The following is a 25,355-nucleotide window of genomic DNA, read 5'->3' on the forward strand; positions in this document are numbered from 1 at the left end:
ATTTGTCGATACGATTGAAATCGATATCGAAATGACCTTACTAGTTACCTTCCAAACAAATAACATGCTTCGGCTTAATTGAGTTGAATAATTTACCAATTTCTAATTGTGTTTTCATAATAATGGCTTGTAATAAACTTTTTTCCTATTCGAAAATCTCTGTTGTGTATAACATAAGTCATAAATATGTTAAGAATAATTCTCAACCTTTTTTTAAATTAATCATCAAAAAGGTAGTTTTTTAATTCTTTTTTTCATTAACCGGCAAATTCATATCTCTAATATTTAAGTATTTTTTTTAAAAAATTATAGAATACATTACTGTAATAATTTACTTATCGTAGTTTAAAAATATATAGAATGAAAGTTAATTGTTTAGATAGTACCTTTTGAATTATTTATAATTCTAAATATATTCAAAATCAGTGCAATTTCTTGCTTAAAATCTCGGATAACCCAACCCCTTTCCAATTGCTTACCGGTAATATGATATTCTTTAAACCTGTGATATATATATATATATTATGAGAAGAAATAAAATAATTCGTGTTTCATAGAACAAATTGAAAAATGGATTAGTATACAGTTTCTAATTTCAAAACTTATTCTCCTAGATGTGATTCTTCTATCATCAGTTTTTTATAAAAATTTTAATTATTAAATCAAATTGCTCACATGAAATGATCGAAGAAACATTTGAAAATCAATAATTAAAATTATTCTTCATGAAATCATTCTTGTGTGATGGAATTGAATGAGGTAGAATCATAAAGTTTCCTTTCAAACTAGTAAGTTAAGTGTAAAATTTCCTTCTGAATTAGTAAGTAAAACTTTAAATTTAAGTATTTTTCCCTTCATATTAATTTTTTATTAGACTATGCATATATGTAATAAACATCCATTTTACTGCCCTTTTAATAGTAATGCCTGAATAGTTTAAAAATAAAACTATTGAAGTATCTTCTACTGTTGTATGGAGTAGATATATTCAAATAAAATTTTCAATTTCTTCAAATGTGAAACCAGCTCTGTCTTATTTATTCCATTCCAAATTAAGAATATTTCCTATTTTGGAGTTATAAAATGTTTGTCTTTGTTTGGATACAATCTTTCTATGATTTGATGTTTAATAGTATAAGAATAGCTTCACACTCAAAATTTCAAATGAATCATAATTTGAATTCATTTAGATCTTTATTAAAACATGTTTAATTTTTAAACACAATGTGAAAACTATAATGTTTTTTTAGTTGTTTTTAGAATGACTTATCTTCAGAAATATCTACATTATATACATATAAGTTAATTTATGTAGAATGTTTCTTTTTTAATTTGATAATAGATTTTGACTAATTTTTTTAAAAAATAATTCTGAAATCTGTGATTTGTTGTAGAAGAACTTCTAATCTTTTATGATTGTGGAGCTTTTAAATTTTGTTTCAGTAGAAAATAATATTTTTTTCTAATAGAAATATTTACATTATATAAGAATAAATCACTTCAGTTTTTTAATTACAAAAAATTTTAGATAAATTGTAACTGTACATTGCTCTTATTTTCATTTTATTTATTTATTAGAATCCATCTTTTAAAGCACATCAGTATGTAGCATGCTGCCATTATTCAACAATCTTCAATAATCAAAGATCATCACATAAAAAATCAAATCTATCTGTCACTATCAAATATACCAGTCCCCTATCTTTTATGTCTACAAACCTTGATAACAGTCAATATCATGTAAGTATTTTCTGTTTAAATCTTTATTAAGTCTGTTGTATAAAGGAATGACTTTTTATTACTTTTTGCATGCATTTTTGTTATTTTGACAAAACCGTAATTATAATAATGTTAATTATTCCAATTTCTGGTAAAAATTTACTGTACGGTCACCCTTGCCGACTTTTTCAAAATCTCGCCAAAATGGCGATTTTTTGTATAAACGAGATTTAAAGAAAACAGTGTAGGGAAAATGTTGCCTGCAGAAAAAAATGAAATGGCGGCCAAATCGTTGAAATCGTTAATAATGAACAATAAACGAGAAACAAATCGCTGAAATCGTTAATAATGAACCATAAACATACCTCTCTCCTATTAGCCGCTATCGCTCGACTCCTCACTACCTTCCACCTCACTCCCCCTCTACTTTGATGACGATGTTCTGTCTTCCGGCTCCTTGTCGGCTCTTTGAGGAGGGTAAATGCGGATGATGGAGTCGACAAAGGCCATGAACTTGTTACACATGTGCTTGTTCTTTTTGTGCCACACATACTCGGCTAGATAGTAATCGAGCTGTGTTTTTGCTTTGCTCGCTGGTATAGCACGTTCCTTCTATGGTATTAGTGTGGGCACCTGTATCCGGGTCCTTGAAATTCACACTATGGTTAACCTTCAGATGCACGAAGCCTTCATTAGAAAGGCAATCGTAGCTCTTCCAGCAGTCTGAAATTATTATTGAACCCGGAAGAATATACTCATTTATAACACTTAATAAAGAATCAGTCGTCCTATCATCCACAACTTTCATAAAACATTTGCCCGTCTCGCGCTCAACTCCCCCAAACACCCATTTACCTTCCACACGTTTTCCCTGATTAAATTTACGTTTTCCAAATTTACTTTCATCTATCTCAACAGTCACGCCGCTTCGACCCACTTTCATACTACTTTCAATCATCTCTACCACACAAACCACACGACAATAAGAACGATAGTCACACACAGTCTTAGAAGAACATTTACTTTCTTTCATATTAAAATCAACCTTACTCTGAGCCACCCACAAATATACCTGAACTAAAATCTCATTCAATGTCATTCTACTCAATTAAAAAAAAAGAACCCTTTCTCACACTCCTTTTGACGTCATGCATTTGTCCTTTCACCTTTGATTTACACCTCCATTCAAAACCATCACTTATATCATTCCTTTCAACCAATTTCATGTCCTAGCCACACTTACAACACTCATATTTATTCGCAATCAAACCCGCTTTCATACAAAATTCAAACGTCTCCTTACCTTTATCTAGTCCATACAAATATCTTAAATTAACATTCTCATCATACCACATAACATCATTCTCACCAAACATTCTCGCACTTACCTCAGACATTCCCCATGCAGCAGCCATCACAAAAAAACCCAAATAAAAGAACGCAGGAGCTGAAGATTGAAAAAACACACGCGCAATGTGGTCAAACGAAAATTAAATAATGGCGTCTACATTCAGTTGACCAATAGGGTTAATGCAATTACCCTATTATAATTAGTTGTCGGTCGGATGGGGGTTGCCATATAGAAAGATTTATTGCCAATCTAAAAAAAATCGCGCCAAGGGTGACCGTACAGTAAATCAGATCCCAATTTCTTTCTCCCAACATATATCTGTAAAATTTTTCTTCTGTTTTTATTCATTACATATTGATTCTGCAGCATAGTTTTTAAAAACTCAATATTATAAGTTTGCTTTGCTCAATATTATAATTGCTTTGTTGATGCTATAATTTTATATTAATTGACACTAACTTATTTTTCTATTAATTATTATTGTTCAAGAAATTGCAAAAAAGTTTTTACTGCTGATATTAATTTATTTACTAGGAAAGCAAAATCCTTTATTATGAATGTTTTTCCAAATTTGTCATGTTGTTCAAAACTGTTGAAAATTGTTTTTCATTAATTTTTTTAATAGCTATCCATTTTTTTATTTTAAATATATAAAAAATAAAGGGGATTATAATTAAGGTAGTTACGGGCAAAGATTATTAAAAATGTAGCATTTAATAGGTAATTTTTATTATGAAAAGTATAAACAAATTTTCATCAGAGAATCTAATAATCTTCTGTTATAAATGTACTGTTACTTTTTTAATTATATGTGATTTATTATAGTTCTTTCTCATAGGAACACTTAGATTTTGTTAAATGATAAACTTTTAAATAGAGAAAAAAAAGTTTAATTCAAAATTAAATTTCTTCAAATGAAATTGGAAGCCTTTATAATGTGTGATTGTTTGTGAATATGAATTGGATCTGTAATTTTATTCTTTTTAGGATGATTTATTGAAAAAGAGAGTTTTTTTCATAATAGTTCAAAATGATTGTAAAGATTATTTTTTATAATTTATGAAATATGTATAATTTTCTCTATAAATAAAATTGTTCTTTTTTACCATTGCATTTAAAATCAAACTTGTTTCTTATTAATGATTCTTTTATTATATATTAATTTAATATTATATTTTAAATCTTTTTTTAATTATAACTTCTTTAAATCTAGATATTAAAATTATTTAATAAATTTTTTTTAATTATTTAATTATTTTTATCAAGTTTAGTAAAAAAATGTGTATATAAAACAGCAAAATTTACATAGATAAGATAATCAAATTTAAGCCATTTAAATTTTTATCTTTTGTTTAAAATCTGTTAATCCATTATACTTTAGGTTCAAACAAGATATTAAAGATGTTATGCTGTTGATATTTACACTTCATTTTTTTAAATATAAATTCTTTTTAATTAAATGTAAATTTCATTTAAATCATATAATTTTATGAACTCAATTTTTTCATTTTAATGTAAACAATAAATTATTCTAATCATATTTCAGAATAAGACAATAGCAAGTTATGATATAATACCTTTCAATATTATTGTTCCGTGTTTTTGCTTAATATTATACATTTTGTTTAGTTTTGCCTTTTTTTAAACTAGGTTGTTGTCACTAATCCACAGTTGACTACTGGCATGTCTTCAGATATCTCCCAATTTAATGGAGAAACTAGTTCATCTGTTGTGAATAATTCTTCAGTGTCAACTGATTTGTCAAATGTTGCTGCATCTAGTGACCTTCAGACTGCTACAGAATTTATCGAGCCATCACTTAGCAGTTTAGGTCTTGCTCATTGGACACCTGTAGGATTAATTCAAATGCTTCTGGAATATTTACATATTTCATGGGAGATGCCATGGTGGGCAGCAATTGTTGCAAGTATGACTTTATCCACTTAAGATTAGTTTTATTATTTTTCATTCTGTCTTCTTATTTTATCTGTGAAATAGATTTTTATTTTTATTTGTGGAGAGAAATCAGGATTTGTGCAAATGGGTAATTTAAAAAGATTTAAATTTGTTTGTTTGAACACATTTTATAAGAAAACCAATGCAATTATAAACATCACTTTCATAGTAATGTAATTTCATTGAAACAAAACTTTTTCTTGTAATTTTTTAAGCATAAATCTTTCTTATAATTCCTTTCAAATTATTGTTTGTCATTTTTAGTTGAGTATTCTTTTTTATGATTTAACAATTGATATGTGTAGCTGTGTAAAATATAAATTAGAAAATGAAAAATCTAAACACATAAAATGTGTTTTGCATGTGATTTTGTGACAAAAATGCTTGGAAAAAGGCGATGCCTGTATAAAATGTAATTAATAAAATTATTAATACAACTACATTGATCCTTGAAAAACAAATGAGTAGATAATAAGAATGAATTGTTTGAACATTACTAATCATTTTTATAAAATATTATTTTAAGGCTTCATCTTACATCATTGCTGGTGATATAATTTATTGTTATGTACCATTTTATTTTATTTATAATTATTTTGGTTTTATGTATATTTTCAAATGACAATATAATAACAGAATTCAGGAAATAAGTTATTATTTTGTTTATTTGGTTTATTTAATAGACAGTTGGCTTTTAATATACTTAGTAATAAAAAAATTTATATCATTCTTAATGATTTTATTTGCACTTAATATTATAAAACTAATCATTTTTTTTACATTTCGGATTATAATTGTTCCTTTATTTAATAAATTGAATCAAAAATATTCTCTAAGAAAATGTTTGTATTTGATAATTTAAATAATTTTTGTCTCAACTGCATTTTACAATTAATAAATCTATGTTGATGATTGTCATTTGTTTTGGTATGTTTGTTCATTAAAATATTCTTAGAGATATGTTTCTATTTGATTTGTCTACTTTATTTTTTAAATTGTATTATTTATTTATTTGCAGTTTTAATTTTTTTTTCTCAATTATAACTATTATTTATTGACTTACTAACATTGACATGAATTTTTACTTACATTAGAGGTGTTGTACAATCAAACCTTGTTTAATAAGCATCTCTTAAAATGAGTGATTCACATAATATATAAAAAAAGGGAGATGGAGAGAAAATTCTTTAATGTGTGATATTTTGCTGAACACATTTTGATGTCGGATGCAAAATTTTGCCTGTATCTTGTCTATCAGTTTGTGTTTAGCATTTGTTTAAAAAGGACTCTTATTTTGACATAGCAGAAGTTTTTGCTGGATTGTGTTGATGAACACAACTGTAAGAAGTGTTTCTCATTGAGAGCTTGTGAAGCTCGTAATCTACAAGATTGTGTCTCTAGCCTAGATTTTTGGGAACTAGAGATGGATTGCGTCAATATTGATGCACTGGAGGAAGAACATAGTCAAGCACAGACACCAAAGAACTTATAAAGCTGCATTCTGAATCACATCAAGAAGTTATAATAGAGATTTTGTCAGAAAAGGAAGTCATAATAGCTTGAGAACAACATCCTTCTAAGGAAATCGGACAGCTGCTGAAAGCATAGGAAATTTTTACATCATAACCTTATTTAAGACAGTATATGTAAAGTCCACAGATTTATTAAAAGCATTGCTATGTCTCATTTTCTCCAAATTTTGAGATGTGGTCAAAAACATCTTTAGGCTATTTTCTTTTAAAAACCATACGTTATAAATAATAGGTTACATTATTGTAAATTTGTTAAAGTAAGGGAGATAAGGGCTACCTGTAACAGGAATAAGTTGTAACGCATACTTTATACAGTGATTTTTAAAATTTTATCAAACATAAGTTTTATGACTGAATCTATTAAATAAACACAGATGGTATCCTACCGGGCGAGAGATTGTGTGAGCGTGCTCCACAATTTCTCTTTTTCTTTCCTTAAAGAGATACATCATGAATTTTGATTTTGGATAAATTAATTGATGTCATAGAAAAAGTTTTTACCTATTTATTTTATCTATAAATTAGATTATAACATAAAATGTAAAATTGTTTAATAAGTGCAATATCAAATTATAAATAAATATAAATGTATAAAACTGTATGATAGGGCAGGTTACAACAAAATCTTCCTGCAAGTTTTAGCACGTTTTGTCTTCGTGTTTTGATTTATGTAGTTAGATTACCTTTAATTGATACCATGTCAATTATTTTTTTCTTTTTGAAGTAATTCATGAACAGCTGCTGATCAAAAGAAAGAAAAATGCATTCTTATTTACAAAAAGATGATAGAGTAAAATGGAAGCAAACATTCATATCTAAAAGATATTATTCAGCACCAACACTAGAGTACATAGCTGTATCATGCAACGTAGAAAGTAATAGAGGAAATGAAAGCAGTCACAAAACAAATTATAAATCTAATAATGGTTATATTTTCTTCTTTAGAATGAAAAACTATAAAAAAGAAAATTGGAACAGGTTTCATTGAGTCGAGATGAATATGAGTTAAGAAAAATTCATAGAAGTCATAGAAAAAAATATTAAGTATTAGATATGCAACTAAGTTATTCAGTAGTTGCTGCTAAACCAAGATTAGTATTTACATCAATGGAAGAAGAGAAAATATCAGCTTATTTGCTGAAATTGGGATATTTACTTCAAATTGCTTCTGCTGGAAGTAAAAAAGTTGGCTTATTAGAATACTGTAAGTATTGGCATTCAGAATATGCCTTTTCCCTTGCATGAAAATGAAATGGCCAATCCAATCTGATGATGAAGACTGAGTGCAATGCTTAATTTTCAAATCTGTGATAGATACTTGTCTGCCATTCGTTTGCTTCATTTGCAGTTCTGTTAAAGACCAACTTTCACGTTGATTGTGTAAATAGCTTTGTCTTTTTTTATAAACCACTTAATATTATACATTATCACCATCACAACCAATACTAATTATAAGATGTCTTTTTGTTTCTATTAATAAAAGAATATTAATGAAAAAAAATAATAAAGCAGAAGTAAATTTATTGTGACAACTTGTTCGAGAAACAATGCATGTTATAGGCTGATTTGTTTTGAAAAAATATATATTATGCTGAAGTCATTAAAATTGCCTAATGTTTCTGTTTTGCATATGATGAATGAATAGTTGTATTATAAAAATAGAATTATTGGTGAGAAATATTTAATATTTTTAAAAATAGAAACATTTTTCTAAATTTTGTTACAACAATTCCCTAACCCCCCTACTTTTTTTTTAATAGAATGGAATGCATTACATTGATTCCTATACAAGAAGTTGTCTCCTTTAACAAGAGTTTGACACTGTGGTTGTGATTCAGATACAAACTATGCTTATAAAGCAAGGTTCTATTTATTTTTCACTTTATTTTGCAAAACTATTCTGTGCAAGAATCGACAGCAAGCATTAATTTAATCTCTTAACTAAATCATAAGGAGAAGGAAGTGAGCAGTTTCTGTTGGTCAGAAAGACAGGAGCATCCTGGACAATGTCAAGGTTACAAATCTGTCGTTTCTCCTTTACTTGCAGGCTTTAGCTGAGCGTAATAGAATGACCCTCATGTCTTGGGTGACCCTAGCAGGAGTTATTCTCCCAACATACTTAGCCCATTCCGCCCAGGTATGCCCTCTCGCCAGCTAAGAGCACACTTTTAGGCGACCTGCAGGACTTGAGAGAGTTAACTTAGTTGGATGTCTAAGACCCACAACATCCTCCTCCAATGGATTCCATCACACATTAACATTAGTGGTAATGATGTTGCTGATAGATTGGCCAAAAAGGGTAGTGAAAATGACTCGCCCACTGGCTCTTCTCTTACTTATAAAGGACTATACTCAAATTAAAGATATAAACTCAGCTTAATATGACGTATTCTACCTGCGCACCTATGGTACATGGGGACAGCCTCTAGCACTCTGCTGGAAATCAAATATGCATATGTCAATGCTCCCAGACTGCTCTAGCTAGATTAAATAATGTGTCTTTCCTTTGAAAGTGTTAGAAAAATTCATCCCACGTGAAAAAAATTATGTGATCATCCAGCTTCACCGGATCACATTCTGGGTTGCATCGGACTTTCTAAGGGAAACTTAACATCTGATCCCCTTATTATTATAGATTTCTTGGTGTTCAACAATCTGCTGGAGCTGATCTGACATAGGTCGGATCTTTTGAGGATAAGCAACATAACATAATTTAATCTCTTCTTAGTTTGAATGTTTTTATAATTAATTATATGCAAGTTCCTATGAATAGTTGTTTCTTATTTTATCTCCAATTTTAAGGTACTGTTGTGGCAAGAATTCTTTTATTGCCAATTTTGATAAAAACACAAAGGAATGCCATTAACATGAGCAATTACATGCCTCAACTGCAGTATCTTCAAGCTAAATTTGGAGAGGCTCGTAAGTCAGGAAATGCTATGGAAGGTAAGTAATTTCCTTATCTGGTTAAATTTTTTTTTAAATTTCTTCTTTCACCCTATTTCTTTTATTTATTTCTATTTATTATTCATAAATTGGCTTATGATTGCTTCATATAGGTATGTGAAAAGAAAAAGGAGAAAATAACCAGAATTTAATAGCTTTAATTTAATATTGCAATGAGAACTATTAAACTCTGTTGCCTTAGAAATAATACAGTTCATTCTATAATATTAGAATAATTTAGAGAAATAATAAAGTACTTGATTTAAGTAGCTATCCCAATTGATTTGAATTTTTTAATAATTTGAGAAATGAGGGGGGGGATAAATTTATGCTTCTGAACCATTGGATATCACATTAAACTGAAAATTTCAAATAAACATTTTCCCAGCAAAAAAAATGTTTGACCATTGCATCAATTAGACCTTTTAACTGTTTAAACTCTGGGATTTACTATAGCAGGAATATGATTCTCCCACGGATGCAAGGTTTTCTGCTCTTCCCCCTCCCCATTCTTTAAAAAAAAAGTTTTTAAATTTTCTTTTTTTGCATTTTAAGAAATTTGCAGATCAATTGTATAAAAATGACTATCTAAAAGATAAAGTGGACCGAAATCACTGTAGAAAACATGAATTCAGCAGAAAGAAACTATAGAGCAGAGGTTCTTGCTTAAAATTGTAGAATGCTTGTGACAAACAATCAAGTTCAAGGAAAGAGCTAATGTGAAAGGATGTCACAAAGAAATACATCTTCAAAATTACCAAGAAATATTCATCTGAAAAAAAAAATGAGACCTTAGGTCTTAAGAATTTTTTGCACAACTGAATCTTGTACTCAAAATAAAGCTGTTTGTTTTACCAATGCAACTGGTGTTTCAAAGCAAACTATGAAATACCAATTGTGTCATATTAAAAAAAAAAAAAAAAATAGTAGCATGTCTAAGATATACCACAAAACTCTATTGGCCATTAAAGAAATGTTTGTTAAAATATCATAGTAAGGTATATTTACAATAAAATATTGGCTTTCCCCTCATATTTGTTGCCTTATATATATTTAAATTCATTCTGGACTATGTGCTTCTTAAAAGGCCTTTGGGAAAATCATTTGCTATTGATTTCTTACCTTTATAAATATTTTGAAATGAATATAAACCAATTGGGCTATAGTTTCTATAATTTTTTTGTTCATTTACTATTAAATTCATCCCTTTTGTATATTTTTCTTTTCTACACTGTTTCTGCTTGCATTTTTTTTTTTTTTTTTTTTGTGTGTGTGTGTGTGTGTGTGTGTAATGATATTTTAAACTCTAATTTCAATTCTAATTATTTTCCAAAGTTTTATCTTAATTTAGCTCACAGTAACTTCATTCTAAAATATTCTCTTATTTCCTGATCCCATTCTACTTTTTCTACTTAATTAATTCAACTGAAGCTTTGTAAAAATGCTTTCGTCAGCGGTTCCCACGCTCCGAGTGAAGGTACAAAATATTGCTGATCTATAAAAATTCTTCAAAAACATCCCTATGATTCCCTTACCTGGGATGACATGTGTAAAGAAATCCCTATCAAAATCTCATGATATATAAGACCAAAGATAATTCCTTTCTCCTTCTTTTACGCTTTTTTGCTGTTTTGTGCTGTTTTGCGTCACACTGTGAACAGACATGCCTTGTCAGCTAGACATATACCGCCAATTGCAAAGTTTCATCAAATAAAGTACCCAGAAGTTATGAGATACTTGGTTTGTAAAGAGGATAAAAAGAAAAGATTTTTTAAAAATTTAATTTTTATACAGCCCATAACAAAAAAGTTTCAATGAGTGAAGTATTTTTCTTGCATTCATTTATAAGGACAAAAAGTTTCAAGCTGTAATGTAATCTGTAAAAATTTTTGAGAAATTAAAAGGCAAATTTATTGACTAAGACCATTTTTCCAAGTGTTTGACCATTGTTTCAGTAATACTTTTTTTGTAATATTTAAGGGTAATATGTATAGGTTATTAAAAGGATAGAATCAAAGAATGATAACATATTCTTCTACAACTATATAAAGTTTCATTCTATAAATAATATATTTGTATATATGTATAAAGTTACTTTTTTTAAAAACAATATATATGATGTATTTAATCATTTGCAACATAAAGTGAGCGTTGTTTGAATTTATCAGCAAAGATCTACAGAATGTGTGGTGTCAAAGGCAATTCTTCCCTTATTTCAGACATAAGTTATCCCATTTTATACAACAGTATATTGTAATAATTGTGGGTGTGATGGGTCTTTATGCATCAGTCCACTTGAATTAGCTTAATCTTTTATTTCTTGATTAACAAATGATGATTCGGATGGTTTTTACAAATGGAATTCAATGATGAAGAAGGAATTTATATTACATGAAGATGGACAGTTGATGTCGTTCAAAGGATCTTTCCCACCTACGCGTGGTGCACTGGCATTTGCAGAGGAATTCTTCAACGCATGAATTCCAGTTTCGGCCCTTTTTCAGAGTATCACGTCTTCTCGGTTTCCGGTCGCACCCTTCTCGGCGGACGTCCGTTCTCTCCCCTCGTCTAGTGAACTCTGAACTCTACCCTCCGGCTGCTGGCTATCACCAGAAGAACGCAGAGCGCCCTCTCGTGAAGTTAATTTACCACATAATAACCATTAAATATATTGATGTATAAAATGGGTCAAATTAATAAGCTTTAAAAAATCAATTATTTATAGAAAAATGGCTCTATAATATATCACTTGTATTAAGAATAGATTTTTACCTTTCTAGAAGTGATTGTTTTGAAAATTAATGTTTCTCTCTTCATGTAAGTTTGTCCAAATTATATTCTTTAGAAAAGATGAATATGATTTTACCTGAAGTAGGTTGCAGTTGTAAAATTATAGACGATGCTTGTATGATTGACCATGTAATTGTGTTAATAATCTATGGATTTCACGAATGTTGTATTGATTCTAGTCATTAAGTTAAAATATTTTCTTCGTTGTCGTTTTTGGAATCTTGAGCTCTGATCTGACTATTTGTATTCTACAATAAGAGTAACTTGAAAAATAAGTCAAAATGTGAATTTCTATATCATTTGTATAACATCTCATCTTCCCTATTCGTGTCTTTAATGAAGGATCTTATAATTTGTATTTGCTAAACTGTATTGTAAACACACTTTCTAGATGGATGCCTGAATTTCAGAAAACCACATTTGAATTTGTGCACAACTATACCGTTATAATTATATAGCATTAATCATAAGCTTATCCAAATATTCTTTGTTACTGAAATACTGCCGTTCTTTTAGAAACCACACAAGTATGAGCAAAAAAAATTTTTTCTTTCTCAGCATTCCATTGCTTCACTGAGATATCTTAAAGGCTCAATTTTCCGTACTTTTTTATAAAGTCGAATTTGCACCTGTTTACCAATCAAAGTGAGCAATGTTATGTATTATTGGAAGATTTCTTTCATAATTTTTTTTTCAGCTTCTTATGATCAGTGGTCACAAAAGCCAACAGTTTTCTACCTTATTAAACAAGAATTTGTAATTTGAAGTAGGTATCTAGATGCAATGTCTAGAGAAATAAAAGGTTTGTTCCACTTTTTTGGGACAACCTGTATATATATATGTTACAGCCAAAGCCCGAAATCGGCCAGATCGCGAATAGGCCAGCCAATCCGCGATCTGGCCAACGTTGCTGTAAACTTACCGGCCAATGTCCGATCTTTTCTTCATTTAGGGCTTTGGCCGGCCAATTCGCGAAATGGCTGGGGACGATCGGCCAAAGTAGAAAGAAAGGCATCAAGAGCACATTGTTTTACACCCTGTTAAAAATGAAGTATTTAAAAATGAGTACTTCTGTGTATTGTTTTTTTTTTTTTTTTTTTTTTTTTTTGAGTGCAACTGTTTCAGAAACGAGTTCAAATATAAGTGACACCTCTGAGTTAAAAATAAGCTTGTAATATATAAAAACATGATCTCATGTTATTCTGTTCTCATATTAAAGCCATAATAGAAATTATTCAGTGAACGTATATACTGTAACAACGTGATAGCGTGCAGATTAGATTTGCGCCCGTCAAAATGAACGAATTATATCTTGAGCAAAGGCGTTGCGTATCGTGTATGAATACAAAGGCAAATTGAGTATTCAGTTTTCAATTAATTTTAAGGGTGATCCTTAGTCTTTTTCTGCTCCTTGGACCTAATGTTAAAGATCCCAGATCACATTGCCTCCCGAAATATCGCTTCAAAAAATATGAAATTTTTTGCAAAGACAAATAGCAAATATAAGGGCTAATTAAAACAAATATGAAGGAAATATAGTTCTGTTATTAATATCATTTAAAGACATTTCTTTGTTGGCGCCATCTGTCGAATTTCACCTACAACATGACCTTATATATATTTTATACATAAATGTCATTATATTTATTTACCACTAGCCACCTTTGACGACAAGCCGTATTAATGATCGCTAAAATTTTCAATTAATGTAACTTGTTCACTTAGTAGTTTTTTCTGCAAAATATTTTTGAGCTTCATATTTAGGTAGTTATATGATTCAGTCATACTTTTATGTAGGAATTAAAGTGGAAATGTTAAATTGCAATTAATATAAAAACTTTTTATATTGAAGCTAACCATGTCTTTTTTTAAATATGAAAATTGAAATCAGAGTCGTTTGGTAGTGAAATTATATGTGCACTGCAGAATAATTTATGTAATATCTTAAAGAATTATTCAACAAAAATTTCTCTGATTCTTCGTAAAATTAATTTTTTACTTTCAAAAGATTTAAATGATGCAAATAAAAATATTTTATTTCAGTCAGTAAATAAACTTATGAAAAAATCACGAATTTTAAATTTTACGCAGTCCTTTGGTCCGAAGGAATCATACAATGCGAAATACTCTTGACACTTCAACCTTTAACTAAATAAATAAACGTCCCTATCTTCTGCGATGAATCTGACCGATTTATGAAGTTTTTATGCAACAATTTTAGTAGTAATCAACATTTTCATAACCACACGCCAATCACTGTCGAGAAATCCTGGCAGAAGATAAGCGTATCTTCATTGAGACAGTCGGTGAAGTAGTCTAAAATCACCTGTTTTTATAGAAGAGTGATATTGAAATTTCATAAATCAGTCAGTTTTTATAGAAAAGTGATTTAGTTGGTTGGAGTTCAACAATTTTTATTTAAAATATTGGTGTCTCAAGAATATTTTGTTAAATATGATTCAAAAGGCTGAGAACCTATGTAAAAATTTAAAATTCCTGATTCATCGGAGCATTTATTGACTAAAGTTTTATTAAATATAATTATTTAGTTCCTTTAGACCATTTTGTTAGCAAATGTATGCCCCTAATTAGCTGATAGTCACTGATTAGAATGATAAGTATATTAAACTATGTTTGCCTTATATTAAATTGTTTTATTGAATTAATAATATAGGTTTTGTCAAAGCTCATAGAAATCTTTTCCTCCTGTTACTTTTCAAAAAATATCTTGTTTCATTTTTTTTTTTTTTTTCATTTCATACAGATATCTGCCGAAAATTATAATTTTATTTATTAAATTTGCAATAATAGTTGATTTATTTTTTAATTTAAACTTCTATCAATGTGATGGCAACACGTTGATAAAAGGTTTTTTTTTTTAATTGCTCATGCAGATTAAATTTTATAATTTTATTTTTATTTTGAGCGAAATATATTATTGAAAAATATGGTTAAAATATTTCTTTAAAAATTCCTTAAAAATCTAAGCATAATTTCTAAATTAAAACATTGGTATCAATAAAAAGATAATTTTTTTAGCTTTAATTTGATGCAAAAATCGATTTTGTGCTGTATTGTTTTCTGGTTATATCAACAAGACGCCGAAATAACGCTTAGTTTTCAATTAAAATTATAATTAAAAATTTTAAAAAAAATCTCTCCACATTGCACATTCCCGACCTCCAAGGTATATAATGACAAATTTGATAACTGTATGTCAAACGGTTTGGACCGTAGAGCGCCAACACGCACACACACACAGCTACACACACACGCGCACACATTGAGCTTTATTTATAAGTATAGATTATCACATCGGTCTTTGACCAAGGATTCCTGGCCACTTTGCGAAATGGCCAGCCAAAGTAGAAAATACAATATCAATTGCAAGTATTTCGGATTTTGGCCAAACCTCTTGGCCAATTCGCGAACTGGCCGTACTTCGGGCTTTGGCCGTAACATATATAAAAAGTTAAAGCTGCATTAAAAAAAAAATTTCAAATAACTCTTTAGATTTTAATGAAATTAAACTTAAAAATTTAGTTACTTAAATTTTAAATATTTAAATATGTTGGGTTTTTTTCCCCCACAAGTTTTATTTGTAAGGTATTTATGTGATTTTATAATGTTTGAAGCATAAATGTATTTACAATCATTTTTTACATAGCATCAAGATATGCTTTAGAGATTTCTCAGTTTATGAAAAAGCACAATATTAGTCCTGTGAAAAGTGCACTTTTACCTATGGCACAGGTTTGTACTCCCTTTTTTTTATTGAAATATTTGCAGACATGACTGAAAAATTAATCATATTTTACATCCTTCCATACAATTTTCTTATGCATCTGTGCTTTTATTTCCTTTTTTATTGTTAAAACTTATTGAAGGGAGAGTTAAAAGCTAGTGTAAACAACCTTCTAATTATCAGTACTGTATAAAAGTGTTATTCTTGGATGTTAAATAAAATAGCTATATCATTATTATTTTTTTCTTATTTTATAAAAATAAAGCATTAAGTACTTGCACATGAAATTTCTCTGCTATTGAATGTCATATTTGATTTGAACTTTGGTTCATTATAAATAAGTAGCTGTTCTAATCGTTCATAATGAAAAATAATATGAAGTATATATGAAACTTAATATTCCTGTTGATAAATAGAATATGATGTATTAATATTAAATAGTTTGTTGATATTTGTATACCATAATAACTTTTAATTTCACTCTATTACCATATTATGATATTGAATGCAATAATTACATACATGTGTTTAAACATTAAAGACAGTGTTCTGAGGATTGAATTTTTATTAGTTCTGTGTTTAAAGATATTAAATTATTCAGTTTTTCAAAATAATGGCAATATATTTTGTGGATTTTACAAATAATAAATATAAAGGAAACAATCAGGACCTGAATATCATTTTTGTAACAATTAGCAAACTACATAATTTTTTAATTAGTGGATAAAAGGTTAAGAATTGTTTCATTATTTTAGGCTCCTGTTTTTATATCCTTTTTTCTGGGTTTGAGAGCAATGGCTAAAACTCCTGTAGAAAGTATGCAGTGGGGAGGACTGAGTTGGACTACAGACCTGACTGTTCCAGACCCATATTACATCTTGCCTATAATGTCTTGTACAACACTTTATATTGTTCTCAAGGTAAATTATTGGAACTGTATAATAATAAGCTATGAAAAAAAAATCTCTTTCCACCATTTGAACAAATAACAATGGACAACAATAAATGTTTATAATGGATATCAAGTTTTATCCAAATTTAGCGTAACTCAAAATAAATGTATTTGAATTTTATATGTTACTAATAAAACTTTAATTATAAAACAAATTCTACTTATTGAATTCAGGAAAATGCAAAATTTATTAAGTATTGCATATTCTACATACCAGATATATTAAGGAAATTGTCAGATGTACTGTATGTATGATGAACTTAATACATATTATGCAAAGTTCTTTGGTTTTAGTTATCATACATTTTCACTGTATCAAATATATTACAACTAGCATTTAGGATAATAAGTTCTTTATTATTATTTTGATTCACTACTTATGTATCATTAATTATTTATTAAATATAGTTTGCTTACATTTGTAATTATTTTCTTTGCTCTCCTTTAATTGATATTTTAATCAAGTGTATATTTTGTTTATATTGTAATGTTTAAATTCTGGCTGAAATTTTTTCATAAGCATTCAGTTTACTTTTATTTAAATTATGATCTTTGAAATAGTTTGTTGTTGCATTGATTCATTTATTAATGAAATTTTTTTATTTTGTTTTAATTCTCATTATTTTTATTAGATTGGTGCGGAATCTGGAGTGAGATTTGAAAACATGAAGCTAACAAGATACATTTTGCAAGCCTTGCCAGTTATTGCTCTCCCATTTTGTATCAATTTCCCAGCTGTAAGTATTTTTTTAAATATATTCACGAGTTACCTGTTATAACAGTTGTTTCATACATGAATGTATCTATTATAATAATTGATATTTGCAAATTTTGTTTATTATACTGTTATTATTAGATTATAATTACTGGCATTCAATGATTTTATATATGCTATTAAACAGTGTTCTATATAAAAAGAATGTAGGCTTTCAATTATCCTTTGATACAGTTTATATTGATCGTCATTTCATGTTTTTAAAAGTGTATCAAATTGAGTAATTTATAATTAAAGACATATAAAGATTGAATATGCCCCCACTTTATACGCAGTAGCATTGGACTCTAACTAAAGATTGTTAATGAAACCAAATTTTAAATATTGGTAATATTAATAATTAATTAGAATTATTAATGGTAATATTAATAATTCTAATAAAAATATTTTTGAATACAAGTGAAAGCAAAATATGTGTTGTCATTGACCTGCTGATTTCTAGCTATGAGTGGATCAATAACTATAGTGCAAAATATTAGGAGCAATCAATCAATCATTATAACATTTCATAAATGTTTATTGAATTACATTAGCAGATTATCTATGTTCAATTTAAATTTTTGTGAATGGTGCTTTTAAATGAGTTAAAAATCTTCACAAATAGGAAAAGATGATGTAACTAATTGTCATAGGCCTATAAATGCCTAGAAAAGAAAGTTTTGCATTCCCTACTGGAACATGCCCATGGTGCTAACAATAGCAAAAATTACTAGTTTATCACAACATTTTATAGATTATTTTTGAATTGCATGCTTAAATGCATTTCCAAATTGCTCATGTTCACTGCAAATATCTGAAAACTGTGCTTCAAATTATTTAAAATCTTCACAACTTTTTTTATTATTTTATGAAGATGTCCCTATGTGGATGGGCTGTTAATAAATAAATACCTTATCTTCCATGCAACCTGTTTAATAAAAGCAGGCTAACTGCAATATTATATAAGACATGCTTTTATTGAAAACTTTATAAATTTTTCTGGGTATTCTCTAACATGTTCCAAGAACATTTTTTTCAGCTTATCACATTAAAATATTGGAGTTTCTTATGCTCTTGGGCATGATTATTGAGAGAATTTTAATTGGAGTCATCAAGAAATGGTTTTTATGGCTTGTTAAAATTTTGTTAATTTTTTTATAACTTGTAACTTTATTACATTTGTCTTTAATTAAATTTATGATTTAACTTAGAATAGTAAATTAATGCAAAACCGCTTTTTGATAAAAGGAAGCATAAACCTGGTTTTAAAATAATTACTTTGTGCTACTTACCATTTTTTGACTAAATTAATAATTTGTTAAATAGCCTTTTGTTTTATAGATTAAAAAAACCTATTGCTTATTAAATGATAAATATAATGGGTGATCAGTGCAGATAATGGCAAACTGTTTCTGTTTTATAATTTCTTTCTAAATATAGCTTAAAACATTTTTCATACTCAATGTTATTGATGTATAATTTTTCTTATGCATTTGATTTGTGTGTATATTTTTATGAATTTTCTATCTTGATTATGGCATCATTTTTGGTTGGATTTTCAGTATAAAGTTTGATAAATATTATATTTTTAGGCAGTGTTATACTATTGGGTAACTACAAATTTTTGTACTTTGGCCATTGTGGGTGTCCTGAAGATCCAACCTGTTCGTGATTTCTTCAACCTGCCTACACAAAGGCCAATTGATCCCAAATTTATTATGCCTAAAAAAGGATTTGTGGGTGGAGTCAAAGAAGGTTTGTAAATATTTGGCTAAATTAATTATTTCAAACTCAATACTAGTGCTACAAATTTATTTTTGGTTGATTTTGTAAATATTAAGTTAATTGTATGCTCAAAAATCATTTTCATAAATTTAACCACATGCAGAACTACTGTTTTTGTTCTGAGCTAAGCAGAAAGATTTTAATTTTGAGCTTGAAGATTTACTATCTCATTATTCAATAAATATAACTATTTACTGTAACGATAACTGTACATTATTTTCAGTATCTACATTACAATAATTATTTTCATTGCCTATTGTTGGCATTCAAATTTGTGTCCAGAAACAGTCTTGTTTTGTTCTCCATGATATGATGTAGTAGGAAAAGTGTATTCATTGAGCATTAGAGGTATATTATGGATTTGTCTTCCATATACATTTTGAATCCATTTTTTCAAAACAGTGTACTATTTTTCCTTAAAATTCAAATCTTTTAAAATTATGCCATATTGTTGTAAAGCATCATTCAAGAAGTTATAAATTGGACTAAATGGAATTTATGATAGCATTCTGAATCAATAAAAATATTGAAACACAAATGTATTCCTCAAGCCACAACCCAGGTCATTGTTTCAAAAGATTGAATTGGAGGATAAGTTAAAAAATTAATCCTAATTATATAGCATTTTTATTTGTTTTATATGAGTGTTCTTAGTTATCAATTAACTTTGATACTAAAAATAAACAGACAGATACCTCATTTAGTTTACATAAAAGTAATTCAATCTTTTATTTTTTATTCTAGAGTATATAGTATAAGGTTTGATTTATAAAAAGATTTGCTAAAAATGAGAATTAAGTATAAAATGGAATATTTTGATACATGAAATTGAAAATTGTTATTCTGGTTTACAAACCATTATAGATGGAATGTAGTTTGGACACATTTATGTCTGTCCAAATCCTTTATATCTAAAAGCATTATTTTCTTCACAGAACTAATATTTTAGTGTGTAACCAGCAGAATTTTTTTAATGAAATTATTGATTTGGAAGGATATATATCATTAAAAATTTTTTTTAGTAATATGCAAAAAATTATACTACAAAATGAAGTCTATAAAAATTAATTTCTGATTCCATATTTACATCTATTTAAAAGCAGCTAGTTACTTTTTCAGTTGTAATAGAATAATGTTATCATAAATTAAAGATCTGGCAGTGATTTTTTAAAATAGTATCATAAAAAATTATATTTTTCATTTTCTTTTACTTATATATTTTATGCAAAAGTAATTTCGGTGTAATTGTTACAAAAACAGCACTTGCTGATATATGTCACTGGAAAGCATGATTTCAGTACTTCCATTTTATTTTTCTCCTTGTAGCTTTTGAAGATCAAAAGGTATTGGCATCCATTGAAGACCGCAGAAGAATGGATGAGATGCGATTTCAAAAAGCAGGAACTGGTCCTATACCCCGAACATATTCTTATGACCCTACAAAGCCTCGACCAGCAAATGCTGCAGTATCTGCTAAACAGCATAAAACATGAAGCCAATTGTAAATAAAGTTGTTACAATATTATAACTATGGATACCATTTTTATGAAATTTATGTTGTAAATTCTTTTAACCTTTTCCTTGTGGGTTCTATTGGTATTGCACTGACAGATTTTTTCCTTAACTGGTTCTGTTTGGAGATTATTAGAATTTCAACTTCCCAAGAATCTAATTGCATTGGATATAAAGTTTTATTTCTCTATTCTGTAGTCCCATAACTATCTGTTTACTCCTTCTCATATATGTCAGTTTGATTAATAATGAGAAAACACAAAAATTAGTATCCCCATTGTTGACAATAACAACAAATTTTAATTTTTCTTCTACTTGAAAGCCTCATGGTTTCCATTATACCTTTCAGTATTTTTGGGACCATGAAAGATGCATAATGAACTTTTTTTCTTTTGTTGCTATTTTATTAAAATTTGGGGAGGAGGATGGCATAAGTATCTTTATCATCTGGCCACAGTTCAAAGTTGCTTAGTCTGTTTCCAAATAACCCTCATATAGCTTTGAAATTAAATGTTAATCTAATTAACTAAACTGAACTTCACTTTTTTGACTGATCACTTTTCACCTTAAATTGTAATTGTATATATTGCTAATATAGTGTCAATTTTTATAAGATGTCAGCTTTGGTGTTCTAAACAAAAATTTATTTTTCTAAACAAAAACAAAACAAACTGTGATAAAGTTAAATTTACTTTATGCATAATATGGGACTGGTTATCGCACAGAATGGAAACTAATCACAGTTTACTTCACCGCGGTAAATGTATTCACATTATCCGAGAGCCCTCTGTATATTTGCTCGGCTGCTGCAGTGAGCACAATTCTTGTCTAACTATTATTTTTAGTGACATTTGATTTCATTAGTTTTCTCTCATATGCTAAGAGAAAATATTGTAATCTTCAAAAAATTATACCTAGAAATTACCACATTTTCACTTCTGCCAGACTAAAAAAACAATATAATTTTGAATCTGTTAACTTAGTGATTGGAGATATTGAAATCGGAATTAATCTGGAAAAAAAAGTTGAAAATTGTTAATGTTCCCTTCAATTTAGATGTGGAATCATCATATTAAGTTTTCACTCCCTACTATATGAGACTGTCAATGGCATATCAAGAATAAGTGGCATCTTAGACAAAATATGCTTTTCTCTTTCCCCTCCACCCCACCTTTCAGCTGTCTTCAGTGACTTTGTTAGGGTTGATGAGGCCCGACATCAACTATTAATTTTTAACACTTTCATCAGTTTCGACTTTTAAACATGCATTACTGTTTTACCTCGATGGTGCCCATTAGTACGATTGCAGGAGTATTTTTATTCCCTTTGCCAGCTTTCCCCCATTCGCCATGTTTCAAGGGGAAATTCTGAACTAACTGAGGCATCACATATTATATCCTCAGAATATTAAACTCAAAAATTTATTTCATATCTTTTTTATTTAAGAGGATGAAACAGTATTGTTAGGATTGAAAAGAGAAGAGATTGTTCAATAGCTTCGGAATAATTGATAAGATGATGTAGAGAAATAACATGAATTTTCTACTGGTATTAAATACAGTAAACATTTTTTTAGATAGGTTTCATGTTTTTAGATGTTCTAAGTGTGTCATAATAATTAATATCAGCTAATTTGTTGCTTTCCTGTGCTTTCATCGTTTTATACTCTTTTCCTCTCTGATATCTATGTCAGCTTCTTGGCTAGCCGAGTTTGTAATAATGTCATCATCATCTATTGTAGTGCTTGTTGATAAATAATTGTTTCCAGCTATCTCACAGCTGCAAGTCAAATTATACCCTTTTTTATATTTGTATGATATCATAAAGTGAGCCACTGGTTATTTGTGGATTGTGATTTAAGAGCAACCCATGTTTTGTGTTGTTTTCCGAACCCAATCCAAGGAACTTGGACTAATCCACTCAAAAGTTGAATCTGTAGTTAAGTACGGAAAGAGTGTTTCAGTGGGAGGCAAAGATGCTAAAATAAAGTTGTAGTCGGAGTTATTTTAGTTTACTAACTGTGATTTTTACATTTAATTGCATAAGAATTCTATCTTCAAGAAGCAATAGTATTCTCAACTTTCTATTTCCATAATATCGCACATTTGGTGTTTAGATTTATGGAGGGGGGGGGCGACTATGTATTTTGGGTCCTCTTTATGTTGACCGACTGATCAAAACTTCTTTACTGCCAACATTCTGCACCACATTTCTTTTTATCGAGCTCATTACATTTTTAATTTGCCATTTTCATATAAACATGGGCCAACAGATAGAGTACTCTACAAATGCTTTTGCCCGAAATTCGACATATATCTACAATTTTGATGTTAAGACAATATACTGATATTCATTTCTCTTGCTTGTAGCTCTAATTTAACGCATTCTTACATATAAAAATAGACCAACTTACAGATAATTAACCATTGATGTATTTGACTCAGAAATGGACATATATTTACAATTTTGGTTTTAAAAGTGTAGGATGGATTTCATCCAAAATCCGAAACATGCTTATCGTTTTAATGTACCACAAACCAAATTTTATATCTCTAATCCCTTTTCTTTTCTTTCTTTCTTCTTTTTGGCATTGTGTTCCTAAAACGTGATCAGAAGATCAAAGAATTTAATTCTAATATTTTTTTTTTTTTTTTTTTTTTTTTTTTCGGGCTCGGTTAGATTTAAAACAGCGGATCATTAAAAATTTGGAATCGGCATTTGTAACGATTACAATTCTCTTTCTTTCTATACTTTGAAAAAAGAATCCTTTCTTCGTGTATATTTGTGCACTTTTGCACTTAATATTTACCGCTAATATTTTCTTTTAGTTTTAAAAATTTTGCATTTTTTTAATTTGACTTTCAAAGTTTCAGCATTCATCTTGAGACCTTTTCTCCTCCTAACTTTCTAAAAAAAAATTTGGCTCATATTTCTTTAATAATTTTTATCTGATCCTTATTATGAATTTTGGGCTTTCATTTGTTGAAACAAGCAGCAAATATTTATTTCTTAAGGTAGAGAAAATCATTCTGTGTCTGTACAAAAAACAAATTTTCCGCCAAGTTTTTGTATCTAGTGATTTACAAGCGAATTTCAGCCTCGCTTGTCGGAATCTTGATTCTTATACATCTTTGATATCCTGTCTGACTTAAAGGGGGGGGGGCACAATGTAATCCGCTACTTTTCATTCTCGGATTCAAAAAGCCTTCCCGTTTTTGCGTGTGTGTCAGGAAGCGTTTATATCGTCCAAAAAGGGGCGAGAGGAAAGATGAAAAGAGGAGACATTTACATTTGGTAATAGGATAGACTCCTTTTCGGATCCTGAAGCGAGCAATATTTTTTTAAATTACGTTGCTAAGAATTGAATGTTGCTTCCCAGCCTAGTTAGTTCCATCGCAAGGAAGACAGTTTTATAGTTATAGAATGCTGAACTATTGCCGAATCAATGACCTCCGGCATCGGCAACACATCTGGAGACCATTTGATGACGAATTTGGAGACAAAATCGATCAGGCCAAAATCAACAAGAACTTTGAGGCAGAGCCATTAGAACGCGAATCCTAATGATATGAAAATTCTTTGCTCTGGTTCTTAAATTATAAAATACCAGGGGACAGAGCTGAAATCAATCGAGTATTGAGTCGTGTGCCGTATTCAAGTGTGAGGCAGCATAGAGACGTGTGCTGTGTAGCCAGTCATATACACTCATGTCCAAAATTAAGGTCACAAAAATGTTTTTCAAAGTAATTCTAAATAGCTACCAGTAAAATTTAAACAAATTATATTTTGTATATTGTGAAGGACCGATAACACGATATTAACCTTTGTTGTGGGAAAAATATATTGTTTAGCATTAGTTTTTGAGGAACTACTGAAATTACACCGTTTAGGCATCTGGGATTTTTGCCTGCAATTTTGTGAATATTGCATTAAAACAAAAAAAAAATTTAATATGTTTCCAGTGAGAATGAGTTCTCATAATCGTTTAGATGATTCCTTGAGATGGTGAGCCGTCGGCAGGCTTGAAGCAGGGCAGTCTCAGGTGGAGGTGGCTCGATGGTTACAAGTGGCCCCGAAAGTAGTATTCAGGTTGTGGAATCAATTCCAAACATGTGGTACTGTAACCAGGAAAGCCGGCCAAGGCTGTCACAGAGCAACGATGCCTGCACAGGATCGCTATTTGGCATTAAGCGCACGACGGCATAGGCTGACAACGGCTCCTCAACTTGCTCGTGACCTTACTGCTGCGTCTGGAATAAGAATTTCTAGACAAACAGTATACATACGGCTAACAGAGAGGGCCCTTTATGCCC

General features: G+C 29.2%; 1 protein-coding gene across 2 annotated transcripts; it reads left to right on the forward strand.

The window, feature by feature from the left end:
- Window positions 1–32: 32 nt before the first annotated feature.
- LOC129984260 (mitochondrial inner membrane protein OXA1L-like) lies at window positions 33–21,058 on the forward strand. Of its 2 annotated transcripts, none has more exons than XM_056094105.1 (9): window positions 33–233; window positions 1,579–1,740; window positions 4,721–4,997; window positions 9,361–9,504; window positions 15,962–16,047; window positions 16,795–16,959; window positions 17,624–17,728; window positions 19,338–19,500; window positions 20,857–21,058. In XM_056094105.1, the coding sequence occupies exons 1-9, from the start codon at window positions 123–125 to the stop codon at window positions 21,021–21,023; spliced, it is 1,380 nt and encodes a 459-aa protein (XP_055950080.1). In that variant the 5' UTR covers window positions 33–122; the 3' UTR covers window positions 21,024–21,058. The 2 variants fall into 2 exon arrangements, with proteins under 2 accessions (XP_055950080.1, XP_055950081.1); XM_056094106.1 differs by lacking the exon at window positions 33–233 and adding an exon at window positions 665–788.
- The last annotated feature ends 4,297 nt before the right edge of the window (window positions 21,059–25,355 follow it).

The sequence above is a fragment of the Argiope bruennichi genome, chromosome 9, assembly GCF_947563725.1.
Source record: "Argiope bruennichi chromosome 9, qqArgBrue1.1, whole genome shotgun sequence".
Classification (NCBI taxonomy): domain Eukaryota; kingdom Metazoa; phylum Arthropoda; class Arachnida; order Araneae; family Araneidae; genus Argiope; species Argiope bruennichi.